This window comes from Hippocampus bargibanti, linkage group LG01 (genome assembly GCF_051943395.1).
Source record: "Hippocampus bargibanti isolate YZ-2025 linkage group LG01, ASM5194339v1, whole genome shotgun sequence".
NCBI lineage: Eukaryota > Metazoa > Chordata > Actinopteri > Syngnathiformes > Syngnathidae > Hippocampus > Hippocampus bargibanti.
In genome coordinates, this window is record NC_142734.1 from 25,974,415 (window position 1) to 25,988,463 (window position 14,049).

General features: G+C 46.8%; 1 protein-coding gene across 1 annotated transcript in view; it reads right to left on the minus strand.

Moving 5' to 3' along the window:
- The window catches only part of plxnd1 (plexin D1), an 82,891-nt gene extending 71,226 nt beyond the window's left edge, over positions 1 to 11,665 (minus strand). The window contains exons 1-2 of the mRNA XM_089005386.1: positions 10,284 to 11,665; positions 3,744 to 3,920 (exon numbers count right to left, since the gene is read on the minus strand). Of these exons, the coding sequence (XP_088861512.1) occupies positions 3,744 to 3,920; positions 10,284 to 11,525 (1,419 nt within the window). The 5' untranslated portion in view covers positions 11,526 to 11,665. The remainder of the gene's footprint in view (positions 1 to 3,743; positions 3,921 to 10,283) is intronic.
- Between the last annotated feature and the right edge of the window lie 2,384 nt (positions 11,666 to 14,049).

The window sequence follows — 14,049 nt, forward strand, 5'->3', positions numbered from 1 at the left end:
AAGGACAAGAAAAAGAAGGTCCCATTCTGCGTCAACAGAGCCCCGAAAATTACATTGAAGGGAAAAATACCACTTGCCGTTACTTGGCAAATGTTTTGCATTCCATACCTGTCCCGTGAATGTTCAGATGGTTTCCAAGAAGTCCAGAAGAGGGACAAGTGGAAGTGGGCCAAGATAAAGTCCGCTTGTTTACAAAATGAATTACCGTGGTCACTATCAAACTGTGTGTGTGCGTTGGGGGACAGTGGAGGGATCGGGGGGGTCGGTGAGACACTCATTAGGAGAGCAGATAAGGCATGTTTAAAAGCAGACCAAAGTGGAAGTCAGCTGTGACTGAGGAGGGGGGTGGTCTTTTATTAGAAAACAACAAAAATGAGTCTTATAATTCCCAATGACTTGATCACGAGCTGTCTCCAAACGCAACCAAAGAGCCATCGTAACTTAATCTGCGCTCGCGCTGGTTCCCCCCCTACACCCCCTCTGTTTTTCGTCTGAGTCAAAGTCGCAGCCACAATCGCATTACGCCCTCTAACAGCTCCATTAAGCTCGGCAACAGCCTGCCACTGGCTGCCCTTCGGGCAGCCGCACACACACCCATACTCGCAGACCACGGGCCAGCGACACCATCATGACAAATGTTTGCCCTGCGCACCCCTTCGCTCATTCATTCGGTCATCGGATGTCGTGCTCGAGCACGGGTCGGCGACCTTTCGGAAAGTGACAGTGACCGATTCACGTGACGGACAACCACTTTGATCTACGCTTCTGAAATTTGTTTATGTGACTTCAGTGTTATGTCATTATTGATAGCGAATGATGATGTTCTTGATATCTAACAAAAAATTGAAGGACAACCGACGCCTCTGGACAAGTTGTGTCCATAATTTGTAAAATCACTTCAAATGACTTCTACTGAGCGTATTTTACAAAGATTCCATCGCATATAGCTATATTTTATGTTTCAAGACTCACGCTGAATATTCAGTGAAAAGAATGCACATTTCAAGGTAAGATCAGAGCTTTGTCATCAAATGGTGAGTAACGGTAGTTTTACTTTATTTGAATGTTATTGTGTCGATGACCATTTTATATTTGAATTAGCGGTGTACACTTTCAGGTTGAGTGAAGGATGGCGCGTCTGGCTGCCGCTGCTCACCCGCAGAAAAAACATTTGTTCTTATCCTGTGCCTGCAAAGTGTCCTTGAGAGTTTTGAAAGGCGCTTATAAATACTTATTTAATACAATAAATACAATTTATTATTATTGTTTTGTAATGTCTCAAAGTCAAGGCCCTGGGGCCAAATCTGGTCCACCACATCACTTTATTTCGGCCCGCCAAAGCAAATCAAACTTAGGAAATTCCATGCTCATCTAGCGAGCTAAATAGCTCAATCGCTAGCTAGTTCGATCACTAGCTAGCTCGATCACTTGCTCTATTTTGATTCAGCAAGCTGGCTAATCCCTTACATCATCGGTGTCAAAGTGAAGGACCAAGGGCCAAATCTGGCCCGCCACATCATTTTATTCGTCCCGTGAAAGCAAATAAAGCATGTCAAGTGCCGTGATGCTTGCTAAAGTCTGAACCAACATTTCAAACTGTCCCATGTCACCTCAATAACATTCTTGACTTCAAATTTGAAAACAAGTTATTCGTCAATTTTGTTGTGCGCTCTGTATGTAATGTGTGGAGGGGATGAAACATTAAAATAACGGTAATGGTTTCCCCAAATTCATAATGGCCCCCAAGAGGAAATTGAAATAACAATGTGGCCCGCCCGCGGCAAATGACTTTAACACCCATGGTATAAATAAAGACCGATGCATGTACAGGATGGGTGAACAGCTATTTTTAATACATGTTCAGCGGGCCAATCGGGCGCAAGTCCCCATGAGCCAAGCTTTATTTTATTTTATTTTATTTTATTTTATTTTATTTTATTTTATTTTTTAAAAATCATCATCCATTCATTGATATTGTGCCTCCAAATATGGTGTGCCTAAAAAAAACGAGCTACTAACTATCAATTTGAGGGTCAGTAAGCGATGTAAAGCGAGCATGTGGTGAACAACGACAATTGCGCAAATGATGCCAAACATCTTTAGAGCACTCTTACAGCAGCTCTTGCATTTTATTTTTCTCATTCTTTTCATTTCCTCTTCCTTTCATCACATTACTGCTGTGAAATGTAAATTTCTCCACTGTGAGAATAATAAAGGCTAATCCAATCTAATCATCAAGCAGCCTTCCTAATCAAGGATCAAGCAACGACTGGATGTTCAGCAGCTCGGCACCCGAGTACCCCTCAACCTCTCATCCCCGAACGGCCCCTTGTGCATTTGATGCAATTGGCGCACTCCTTGACGCCCATGCACGGCTTGAGCAGAGCCGGCGGGAAAGAAACCACGGCCGAGGGCTTGTTGTTCATGTTGCAAAAGTGGCTTTGAATAAAAGGTCGGGAAGGACTGAACAGGCAGGAGAGCGCTCATGTGGGTTTTCACCTCCACGGTGGAGGTGCCGCCGCCCGTGGCGCTGGCAGGCGGAACCATCCCGGTCGGGGGTGACCAAGAATGTGCTTGGGACAGAATTAAGGAATTCTGTTAATTAGACGGGAACCTTTTTTTTCTGTCGAAGGTGCTCGTAACAAAGCCCAAGTACTTGAGACGCGGCCAAGCCACCTTGTTAACATGTTTCGGCTGGTGTGTCAGGCTGGAAGGCAACAATTATTGGCACCACATCAAGGGACAGGATGCCTCTTAACTGACTGGGGCATGTGGGGTGGGGCGTGGGGGTAACTTTGGAGGAGATGATGCCATGGGAGGGGGGGGGGGGCAAAGGGCACTCAACACGGACATGTATGTGAGTCAACTTACTTGAGGATTATTCATGCCACTTCTTTTTATTCAACCTGTGGCCTAAGAGTGTCAGTCATTTTTGCTGCAGACGGACCACATTGTAGTTCGGGTTTCCTCTCAGGGTGGCGTGATGAATTTGGGGAAGCCATTAGAATGTTTCATCCCCTCCACATACTACATCCATGCAACAAGTTAATGAATAATTAGTTTTCAAATTTAAAGTCCAGAATAATGACTGTTATTGTGGTTGACATGGGACACATTGGAATGTTGAAATTCGGACTGCAGCAAGCATCATGGCATTTGACAGGCTTAATTTGCTTTCGTGGGCCGAATAAAATAATGTAGCGGGCCATATTTGGCCCCCGGGCCTTGACTTTGACACTGGTGCTATAGCCCATGTCAAGGCATTTTTAGTTTAGTTTTTCTTCTTTGTTTTGGTCAGGTTGCGAGGCACTGAAAAATGGATGGCGGGCCCCAAATGGCACGGAGGCCTTATGTTTGTCTAGGGCAGGGGTGGCCAACCAGTAAGAGATGAGGAGCCTTTTTTTATTATGTTACTGCAAAGAGCCACACACACACACTTCCTGCTAAATAAAAAAAGCAACCCTGCCTAACGGGGCACGGGACATTGTGATGTCGATTCAAAGTGGAAAAACTTGTCGGCATTTATCAGAATAATGAACTCCATATTGAGATGCTTCCAACCTTGTTCTAGGAAGGGGCATGGTGGTTCTGAGGAGTCCCATCCCAGTCAAGATCCCTGAATTTGTGCATATCTCATTTATTTCCGAAGCGTGTATCAAAGCGCGTGGATGGCTCGCCAGAGAGTAGCTTTTGCTTTCAAAATGGAACGTGTGAGCTTTAGAGGCCGGGCAGCCACATCTTACCTTTCGAAGTCGTCCATTGGAGGTTCCCAGAAAAAGCGCCGTGTGGTTGAGCACATCGTCCACGGCCACGGAGCTCAAGTCGTTGTATTGGAACAAAGGAAGCGCCTTCAGAGGCCTCCGTAGGGCCAGCGGGTGCTGAAGGTGAGCCGCACCGCAGTCCAACTGCTCCGGCTGCAGCTGCAAAAAACACACACGGGGGGTCAAAATGAACGCTTGGGCTCCTATTGGCTCGAAAAGCACCAAGAAAAAGCACCGAGAAGCGCAAGCCAAGTGATGCAAGGGTTGATCACAATGAGCCCTTCAAGGCTTCAAAAGCGTCTTCAACACTCATCACGCTTTGCTTTTCTCACACGCAGAGCAGACAGATATTGATCAATCACTAGAATGAGCACTGCCTATCTAAGGGGAAATCTATAAATATTTTCAAAAAGTCCCCCCAGCCTAAAAAAAATGAATTAAGCAAGTACGGATATTTGCACAGTCGTTTCCCACAGGCTGATCAACTGGCGGCTTTCCCTTCCTCATCATAATTTGCGTGCGCTCGATCCTGCGGTGTCACAAAAACGATCACAAGCCAGTACTGGAAATACTCTGCGCAAATTCGGCGCATCTTTAGTCACTCCGTCAGAATGCACGGGCAGAGCATGTCTGTTTATTGCTTTTCAAACAAGATCACTGTGGAGACCTTCTCTCCTCACCACAGCTTTTGACACCATTTCTCATCCCATCCTGCTTGACGGACTTTCCTCCATAGGGATCACTGACGCACCCCTACGCTAGTTCCACCTTTATTTCTCTGGCCGCTCTCAGTTCATCCAAATTAACTCCTTCACTTCACAGTCCTCTCCTGGATCTTCTGGTGTGCCCCAAGGCTGTGTCTTGGGACCCCTCCTCTTTATTACCTATATTCTACCCCTTGGCAATATTTTCCGTAAATTTGGTAGTTTTTGCTTTCATTGCTTTGCGGATGACACCCAGCTCTATCTCTCCAGCAAAGCCGACGCCTTTCTTCCACCTTCTTCCCTTTCACTCGGCCTCTCTGAAATGAAATCCTGGTTTACCCATAACCTCCTCAAACTTAACAGCAAAAAAAATGAAATTCTCCTCGTTGGTACCAAATCCATCTTACGCAAAGCAAACAGTTTCTCTCTCACTACTGACAGTTTGACCGTTTCTCCCTCCCATCAGGTTAAGAGCCTGGGTGTCATGCTTGACAGCGCACTATCTTTCTACTCCATATAAATAACTTAACCCGATCTGCGTACTTCCACCTACGCAATATTAATCACTTTTGCCCGTCTCTCACCCCTCACACCACTGCTATCCTTGTTCATAGTATTGTCACCTCCCAAATTGACTATTGTAATTCACTTCTCCTTGTTGTCCCTCAGAAACTTCTCCACAAACTTCAACTCGTCCAGAATTCTTCAGCCCGGATCATCACCAGAACCTCATCCTTTCACCACATCATCCCTGTCCTCCAAGAGCTCCACTGGCTCCCGGTCAAATATAGAATCAACTTTAAAATTCTTCTTTATACATTTAAAGCTATCCATAATCTTGCCCCCCCCCCCCCCCCATCTGACCTTCTTCAAATTTCTATTCCCTCTTTTTCCCTCAGATCCTCTTCCTCCCTACACTTTGTGTGCCACTGCCCGTCTCAACACGATGGGGGACAGAACTTTCAGCTGCTCTGCCCCCAAACTCTGGAATTCACTTCCTCCCAACATTCGAAACATTCATTCTCTTCCCACTTTCAAATCACATCTCAAAACCCACCTATTTAAAATTGCATTTTCTGTGTAGCTTTATTTCTTGTTTCTATTTATAATTGTGTTTTATTTATTATTTTATCTATGCATGTCTGTGACTGTAAAGGGTCCTTGGGAGCTTTGAAAGGCGCTTGAAATAAAATGTATTATTATTACAATTATTGTAATTCTCACATGGAGATTTTTTTTAAATTGAGGTAGGGGCCTTGACTTGACAGCCGAAGGGTGGAAGGCGTTAACTCTGAGCGCAGCTGTCATTCAAACCCACAATTTACAAAACGTTCACTCCAAATCCCATTGCAGTGACGAGGCACCGATAAGGAATCATTCAGCATTTTCTGCTCGCCAATCACCAGAATTAGCAATTAGCTCTTTGGCGAACGTATTGCCGTTTGTGTGTGTTGTCGCCTCAGGAAAATCTGGCCAACAAAAGCCTTCTGGTGCGAATAAAAGAATGAAGCATCATATTTCTGTCAACACACTTTTGTGACATACAGTATGCGTTATGTGTGCCAAGCCTTTCTATTTAGCTGACAGAACCTTTTGTGTGGTGTTCCACATGGCTCAATTCTGGGGCTGCTGTTATTCACAGAGGATCTGCTCCCATTGGGTTTCATTTTAAGAAAATGTGGTGCTTCCTTCCAATACTATGCAGATGACAATTTGATTGATGTCACGTTGGGCCAAAAAGACGCTTTCTCACAAGGCCAACTCTGCTCCTCTCACGAGGAAATCAAGACCTGGATTGAAAAGTCAATGGAGGCAGTAGTTTGAAAGTGCTCAAAACATACACTGGGTGAAGTCAAGTGTTGTATTCACTGATTAGCAGACACATTTCACCAATCAATTTGCTCAACCCAACATTTGGAGAAGTCAACGTGTGTAAATTAGCGCAACTACTCCTCCTTGCTGTGGAGGAATTTCGAGGCCTTTGTCGAGCGCTTTGTCTGCTGGTGAGAAACTTCAACAAAAATGGCAGACATTTGTCACTTTGTCCGAGACTGCGTGCAAAACTTCTCTGGGTGTACTTCAATTTCGTGCCACAAGCACAAAGAGAAAACAGGGCTGTTGAACGAAATGCAACAACGCAGCGTGAAACGTCCTTCCGGGGGAAATATTGCGATTTGTTATGCGTGAGGGTCTTGCCGTTGGAACGGGACCAACGGCGCAGTCATTTGACTTGGATCATGTTTGATGACACTCCAACTTATTTTGGACGTAGAATACAAATAGGCCTTTGTTCACCCCCCTCCCCTGCACACACACACAGAGAGCCCCCCTGATTCATACAAAGATGCTTCTGTCGGATGCAATGATAAGGATGAGTAATGAGCATGCGTGCCATATGCATCACGATTGCCTTTTTGGGGACTGAACTGACGACTGACGTCAAAGGCTCACATGTCAACACGTCAGGGAAAATTGCACTGCAAGAGACGCCCTCCGCAAGGAAATAATTCTATGAGCGGCACCGCGACATGGTTGCTAAACGTTCACCCCCTCAAAAGTCTCAAGCCTGCCCGATTCTTGTGCGTCAACTTCTCAGTTGCACAGTCTCACTGTCACGATCTGGTTGGCGACCAATGGGTGGCGCTGTAGGCCCCGCCGGCACCTGCACAGGTGTTGGTCGTTCCAATCCGTGGCAGACTGTCACGTTCTTGTTGGCAACCAACGGATAGCGCTGACGGCCCCGCCCTCAGTTGCACAGGTGTTGGTCGTCCTCATCAGTGGCAGTTAAAAGGACTCCCTGCACGACCATTTGGGGTCGGGTCATTGTACTGTGAATGTGTTTGCTTCACCCTGTCAGGTTTGCCAAATACAATCTGCTGATCCTTCCTGCCTGCTTATTTGGGATCCACAACCATCACCACCTCGGAAACCGTGACAATCACAATCAGACAATCATTTGCCAAAGTCGTTTGATCCGCAAGATCCTTAGATTTGGGAAGAATTAATGAAGAAATGTTTACGCAGAAAAGCCATTTTAACCTGGACTGGCCGGCAAAGATGATTGGGTTGCCAAGCGTATTGTTTTTTTTTTTGTGCTCTCCACCATGTGATGGTGCTCTCATGTCACACAGAAAAATGAAATTAAGATCGCTTACTGTACTTAGAAAGGCAAGATACTATCTGGATTTATTTGTGTACCGGAAAGACAAAGCACCACTGATTGGCAAATTGCTGAGGATTTTTTTTTTTTTTTTTTTTTTTTTTTTTTTTTTTTTTTTTTGGAGGGGGGGGGCATTCAAGAGTTTCCTCTCGCAGAACAGATCCATCCCTGCAAATAATAACAGAAGAATCTCCACATTCAGATCTCCCCAAAAACGAAAAAAAAACTCTCATCAGGTGACCATTTTCCAAACGGTGACATGAGGCTCATTCATGTGATGTCTCCATCCATCGAGCATAAAGTGAGAAAAAAACTATTCTGGGACTCAAAAGTCTTTTATTTCCTTCACGACATTATTTTGACCATCAATTGTGTTACTCTTTTCGTCATGAATGGTGTATTTGTATCGTTGAATGTGAAAAGTTCAGCGCTGGTGCACAAAGACTGTTAGCATTACACAACAGTCCATTAGCCAATCAGAATGCAGAGCACAAGACAATGAAAAAAAATCTATAAAACATCAAACCCGCAAATGGTGAACTGCCTTATCGCAAGGGATTTGTTTTTCTGACAGTTTTCAATCTGCCCACTGTGGCCTTTTTGGAGAAATCTCTTTGCCTGTGTCATATCTCTTTTTTTTTCTTTTTCTTGTGACCCACTGGAAAATGACGGAGGATCACAAATGGCCCTCAGTCTGTCTGTTGGACACAGGTGCCATATACTGTGGCAATTTCAAAAAATAAAGTGACAAAAGAACATGCGTTCAAGCGAGGCGGCTGATCAAGCGTCAACGAAAGATGGCCGCCGGTGGCTTCACTTTGCCCACGCAACTCAAGTCACAGAAGCTCGGAAGAGGAGAAACAATACAAGTGACGACTGAGAACAGCACCTCACATTTTGTTGAGAGGGTGGTGACATTTGAGACGTGACCGCAGACAGACTGCGAGTCACATATTGTGGCGTGTTTGTTTTTAGCGTACGACAAATAATATGTCGTGATGTTCGCGGTCAAAGCTTGAAAAGTAAGAGCACTAACAACAGAAGTCTTTAGGAAGGCTACGCACACTGACCAATACTTACTGTTTGACTCTAACCACCCTTTACTACACAAATTAGGAGTTATCAGAACCCTCCAGCATAGGGCTAAACTAATACCAACTAGCATTGAAGGTAGAGAAAGGAGTCAAAACATATCAGGCGAGCACTCACTAACTGTGGGTACCCTCAGTGGTCATTCAACAAATGTCAGAAAGAAGGAATAGGGAATGAAACCAATAATTCTCAAAATACAAAAAGCGGAGGAGTAGCAGTACCTTACATTGCAGGAGTTTCGGAAAAATTACAAAGAGTCCTTTGGCAACACAAAATTCCTACTTATTTCAAACCGATAAACACGTTAAGGCAAAAATTAGTGCATCCAAAAGATAGGCTACCAAATGAAAAACAAAGTAATGTAGTTTATTCCATACATTGTAAGAATGAAAATTGTAAAGAGCAGTACATTGGGGAGACACAACAAATTCTCAAAAAAAGACTTTATCAACATTGCAGGGATAATATAAGTGGTCCTCAATCGGCAGTACATTTGCACCTACAAGCTAGCAACCACTCATTTGACGACAATGAGGTTAAAATCTTAGCGAAAGAACATAGATGGTTTGAAAGGGGGGTAAAAGAAGCGATTCTCATAAAACAACTAAATCCTTCATTAAACCGGTCTGGTGGGGTGAGGTTCAATTTGGATCGTTCATACAATAGCCTGCTTAGGCAAAACAGGTTAAGCAACATTCGTAATGCTGATGAGGTGATAGCGGAGGGAGTGGGGCAAATAGGCCAGTCGTTAGTCAGGAATGTAGGAACAATCAGTGGGGCCACAGGGAGTGGTCCTCTGCTCCCCCCAACCTGAGAGTGTGTCCGGCTCCGTCATGTCTGGACATTAGGGATATATAAATAGGGCCGATACGACCAGTCAGACTTTAGTTCGCTGACGAAGCCTCTTGGATAGGAGGCGAAACGTCCGCAACCTTAAAATTTGTGCGGATGACGGCTGAAGAAATCTTCTCATCGATCCCCTCCACATATTACGTTCAGAACGCAAAACAAATTAACAAATAACTAGCTTTCAAATTTGAAGTAAAGAAAAATGACTGTTATTGTGGTTGTTATTGTTATTGACATGTATTTTTTTCTACTTTCATTCCTTTCATCGCTTTGCTGCTGTAAAATGTATATAAAGGAAAATCCAACCAATTGCGGTTGACACGGGACAATTTGAAATTTTGGTTGGGACTTTAGCAAGCATCATGGCACTTGACATGCTTGATTTGCTTCCGCGGGCCGAATAAAATGAGGTAGCGGGCAAGATTTGGCCCCCGGGCCTTGACTTGGACACCCGTAATGTAAGGGATTCGCCAGTTAGCTGAATAAAGAGAGCGCTAGCAATAAAGCTAGCTCGCGATTGAGCTAGGTAGCATGGAATTTCAAAAAGTTTGATTTGTTATCGCGGGACGAATAAAATGATGTGGCGGACCAGATTTGGCCCGCGGGCATTGACTTTGACACAAGTCGCCTAAACAGGGTTGGGTCTGATTTCAAAGTACAAGCAGTGGACACGTTTGTTTCTCTGGCATTTTATAAAGTTTGATGGCGGAGGCTTACCACCAGGTTCCACTTCTGGACGCAGGCGGCCCCCGATCCCTGGATGACGCTGTCCAGCACCTGGACATCACCGGCGGGCGAGTTGGAGCAGCTCCTGCGGCCTCGGCGGATCTCCTCCTCGACATGGGCAAAGTCAAAGGCGCACAGAGCCGTCCTGCGGTCGCCCTTGGAGAAGACCCCGAAGAGGAAGGCCCGGCGATCAGCCCCCGCTCGGACGTCAGCCGGGTAGACGGAGAGGAGGCGGTTGTAGATGTCGCCGTCGCGGCCGCACTGGAGGGGCAGCTGGATGTAGGACTCGGTGAGCTTGCGGCTCTCGGGCCCGTCGGGCTTGCGGCCGGCGGCGTCCAGGCATATCCGGGCCAGGACGCTGTTGGGCCGGCTCTCCTTGTGGCCCGTTTTGGCGTCGTTGTTAAAGGCAATGTAGGAGAAGGTCTTGTGGTGGAAGGCGCGCACAAAGTGGAGTTGGTTCTTGGCCTTGGCCTCCTGCTTGATCTTGAAGACGTTGTCCTCGGACGGGTTGATGTCGTAGGTGAAGAGCCGGGCCAGGTCGGCCAGGTCGAAGGCGCGGATGGCGATTTCCGGGGTGTTTTCGAAGCGCAGGTCCTCCTTGCTGTGGTTTTTGGGGAAGTAGCGCGTGCCGGCCCCGGTGTAGGTGGCGGCCACCAGCAGGCGGGTGTCGCCGCCCCCGGCGCGGCTGCCCCCGCGCAGGACCAGCCCCACGGTGGAGGCGTCCGGGTGGTTGGCGGCGATGTTGAGCATGCTGGGGAAGACCGTCTTGTCGCCCGCCGGCGGGAACTCCACGGCCACCCGCGAGACGTTGGCCAGCCGGCGCAGCTCGCAGAAGCCCTGGTAGACGGAGCCGCAGACCACCAGTACGCCCTGCCGCCGGTCGAGCTCCAGCAGCTTGTTGTGGTTGTCTGTCGGCGCCTTGGGGTGCTGGCACGGCGCCTGCGGCAGCTGCGGCGCGTGGCACAGCAGGTTGTCCTCCACCGGTCCCGTGCGGTGGTGCTCTTCCAGACTCAGCGCCGCGTCCAGCTGGTACAGGCTGTTGACGGTGGCCACATACACCCTCCCGGACGCCGCGTCCAGCGCGAAGTTGTTGGTGCGGTTTGGCGCAAAGAATTGCTTGTGGACGCGCGGTGCGCCAACGCTTCGGCGCGCCGGCAGCCCCGGCGCGCCGGCGGCGAGGAGCGCCAGGAGCGCCACAGCTCGTGCCGTCGACATCGCGGGAGGATGAGCCATCTTTCCTAGTGGCCGCCTTGCGCGTCTTCTGTGCCGCCGGGGGGACGCATCGAGCAAAAGTGCCCGCCCGCTCGTTCCCGGGGCGGCGATCCGAGAGGAAAGGCTGCTTCCTGCTTCGCGCCTCCACCCGGAGTGACGCGATAAGCTGAGTCGTGCTTCCTCTCTCTTCTGCTCCCCCCCCCTCACCCCCACCCCTTTTATTTCAGAATGCCCGCCGCCTCGTCTCGCCCGTCCCTCTCTCTCACCCCCTTCCATTCGCGCGCCAATACGAACCCGGCGCGTTTATCCTTCATTCCGTCGCTGAGCCGAAGACGGCGGACGTTTTGCAGCACCGACAGCCATAACCCTCATCCTCGCTCAACAATGGTCGAGCGAAAAAAGTTGCAACCTCGCTGTCACAAAAACTCAGTTTTAAAGGAAAATGAAGGAATGGTTTTCGCCCTCATCTGTGAGGCCTAACCGCCGTCGGTCAATGCGCGAGAAGTGGTCTGGCCACCTTGTGGCCTTCTTGGCAACGCCGCCAACGAAGGGTCCACTTTTGCTTCTTGTTGCTTCATATTTTGCGATTTGCAAGGGGATATGGTCGTCGAGGAAAGCAAAACACCAAATGCATATTTCACTGCAGTGCCAGAAAGTCACGTAGCATGTTGGTGAAGCTCCCCCCCCCAAAAAAAAAACTAATCAGTTGAGGGAGGACCAGGATGTATGGGACAAACTGTGTTTTAAAAATAAAAAGTAAATCTAGTTTCTAAAACTAAATAAGCTGGAGACAAATGTGAGTGAAACACAGCAGGAGCAAAAACACAACGTGCTGACATAATGAGACGCGGGTGTGCAACTGCAGGAGCAGCCCAACAGCGCCACCGGCTGGTCACAAACATTACACGGAATATTCCCGACACGCCTCGTGTGCGGGCATGAGCGATGTGTCACTTGCAAACAAACCGGATCTTGTAGACCGAACTTTTCAGTGACGACTGAAGCCGAATTGGCTCGTAAATGGGAGCCGCTTATAGGAGCTGACATTGTTTTTTCTTCTTGAAAAAAAATGATGGATTGTATATTTTTTACATTAGCAATTAGGTTTCCATATAATTGTTTGTTTTTCATCATAAATTCATTTAAAGCAGAAAACGGAAGAGCCATTTGCGAGCCAAAGAATCGTCTCTTTTTAGTGAGCCAAATCAAAAGAAGCGGCTCTCTAAAAATAGCAAGAATTCCCATCATGAGCGGATATAAAACCCCCTTCGACTTTGAAATTGTGAAATGCGGTGGAAAAAAAATCATTTGATCCCTGCGCCCTGAACAAGACCCACTCTGTGACCCGGACCAGCGCAAATCTTCTACGCCTGACAATGGGTAGAAAGTTGCTTCCAGTGGTGAAAGAGAGCAATCGTCATAATAGTGGAGCAAACCTATCGGATAAACATCCAGCTGCTGGAACGATTTAGCGATGGATAACCGCTGTCATTCATACATAAGTCTGTAACTCTTCATCTTGAAAGTTTAAGCAACGTTTTGCATGACCAACCATTAAAGGACAACCGACGTCTCCGGACAAGTTGTGTCCATAATTTGTAAAATGGCTTCAAATGACTTCTACTGAGCGTATTTTACAAATATTCCACCGCATATAGCTATATTTTACGTTTTAAGACTCGCTTTGAATATTCAGGAAGTCTTGTTTTTGAGTTGGTGACGAGTCCGTACGTGACGTCATGAAAGGACCGCCCCCTGACTGTAAAAAAAGACGCATTGTAGCGTCCTTCCATCACGTCAATGTATTTTGCTGTACATGTTTGGTCTGAGAACCGTGTTGCACCCAAAAGCCGCCAGAAGAGGGAGTCCAAGCTCCATATAAGGAATTTATCAGCCTGTGGAAGCGGAGGTGGCCACTGGAGGTCGCCATTTTGTGCCTCTTTTCTGATGATCCATTGTTGCCTCAATGTTGCTTCAAAATGGCATGGAATAAATTTTCTAATCGATTGCAAACATGTATGCTTTCTTCTTCAGAACTATTTCAATCATATTCATAACTGGATGTGTAACAAGAAAGCATATTCTCTGAATCTGAAGCCATTGTTTGGATTCTCCAGCAATGCAAGACGTCTTGGCGTGACGTCACGAACTGGGGGCGCGACTTTCAGGAAATGCCCAATTCGCAGCTCAATTTTTTGCAGATTTTGGACACTTTAAGTCATTTTTATTGGTGTTTTGCATTTGACTAAAAATATCATAATGCGTGTTTTGGGTATTTTAGATGCTATCAAACGTTTTTTCTGATGGCAGTTAAAAAACAAAAACGTGACGTCGGTTGTCCTTTAAACAATCTGCATTGATGTTGACATCTTGTAGCTTATTATTTGTTATTCATGTCCTTTTATGCCACATATCACCCAAGTCGATGCTATATTGCTAATTCTCGGAGCTTCATCTATGCTTCATATGTCGTGTCCTTCACTGGTTTCGTCGCTTGCATACGGTTTGAATTGATACGGAAGGACTTCTTTAATTGATCGCAAAC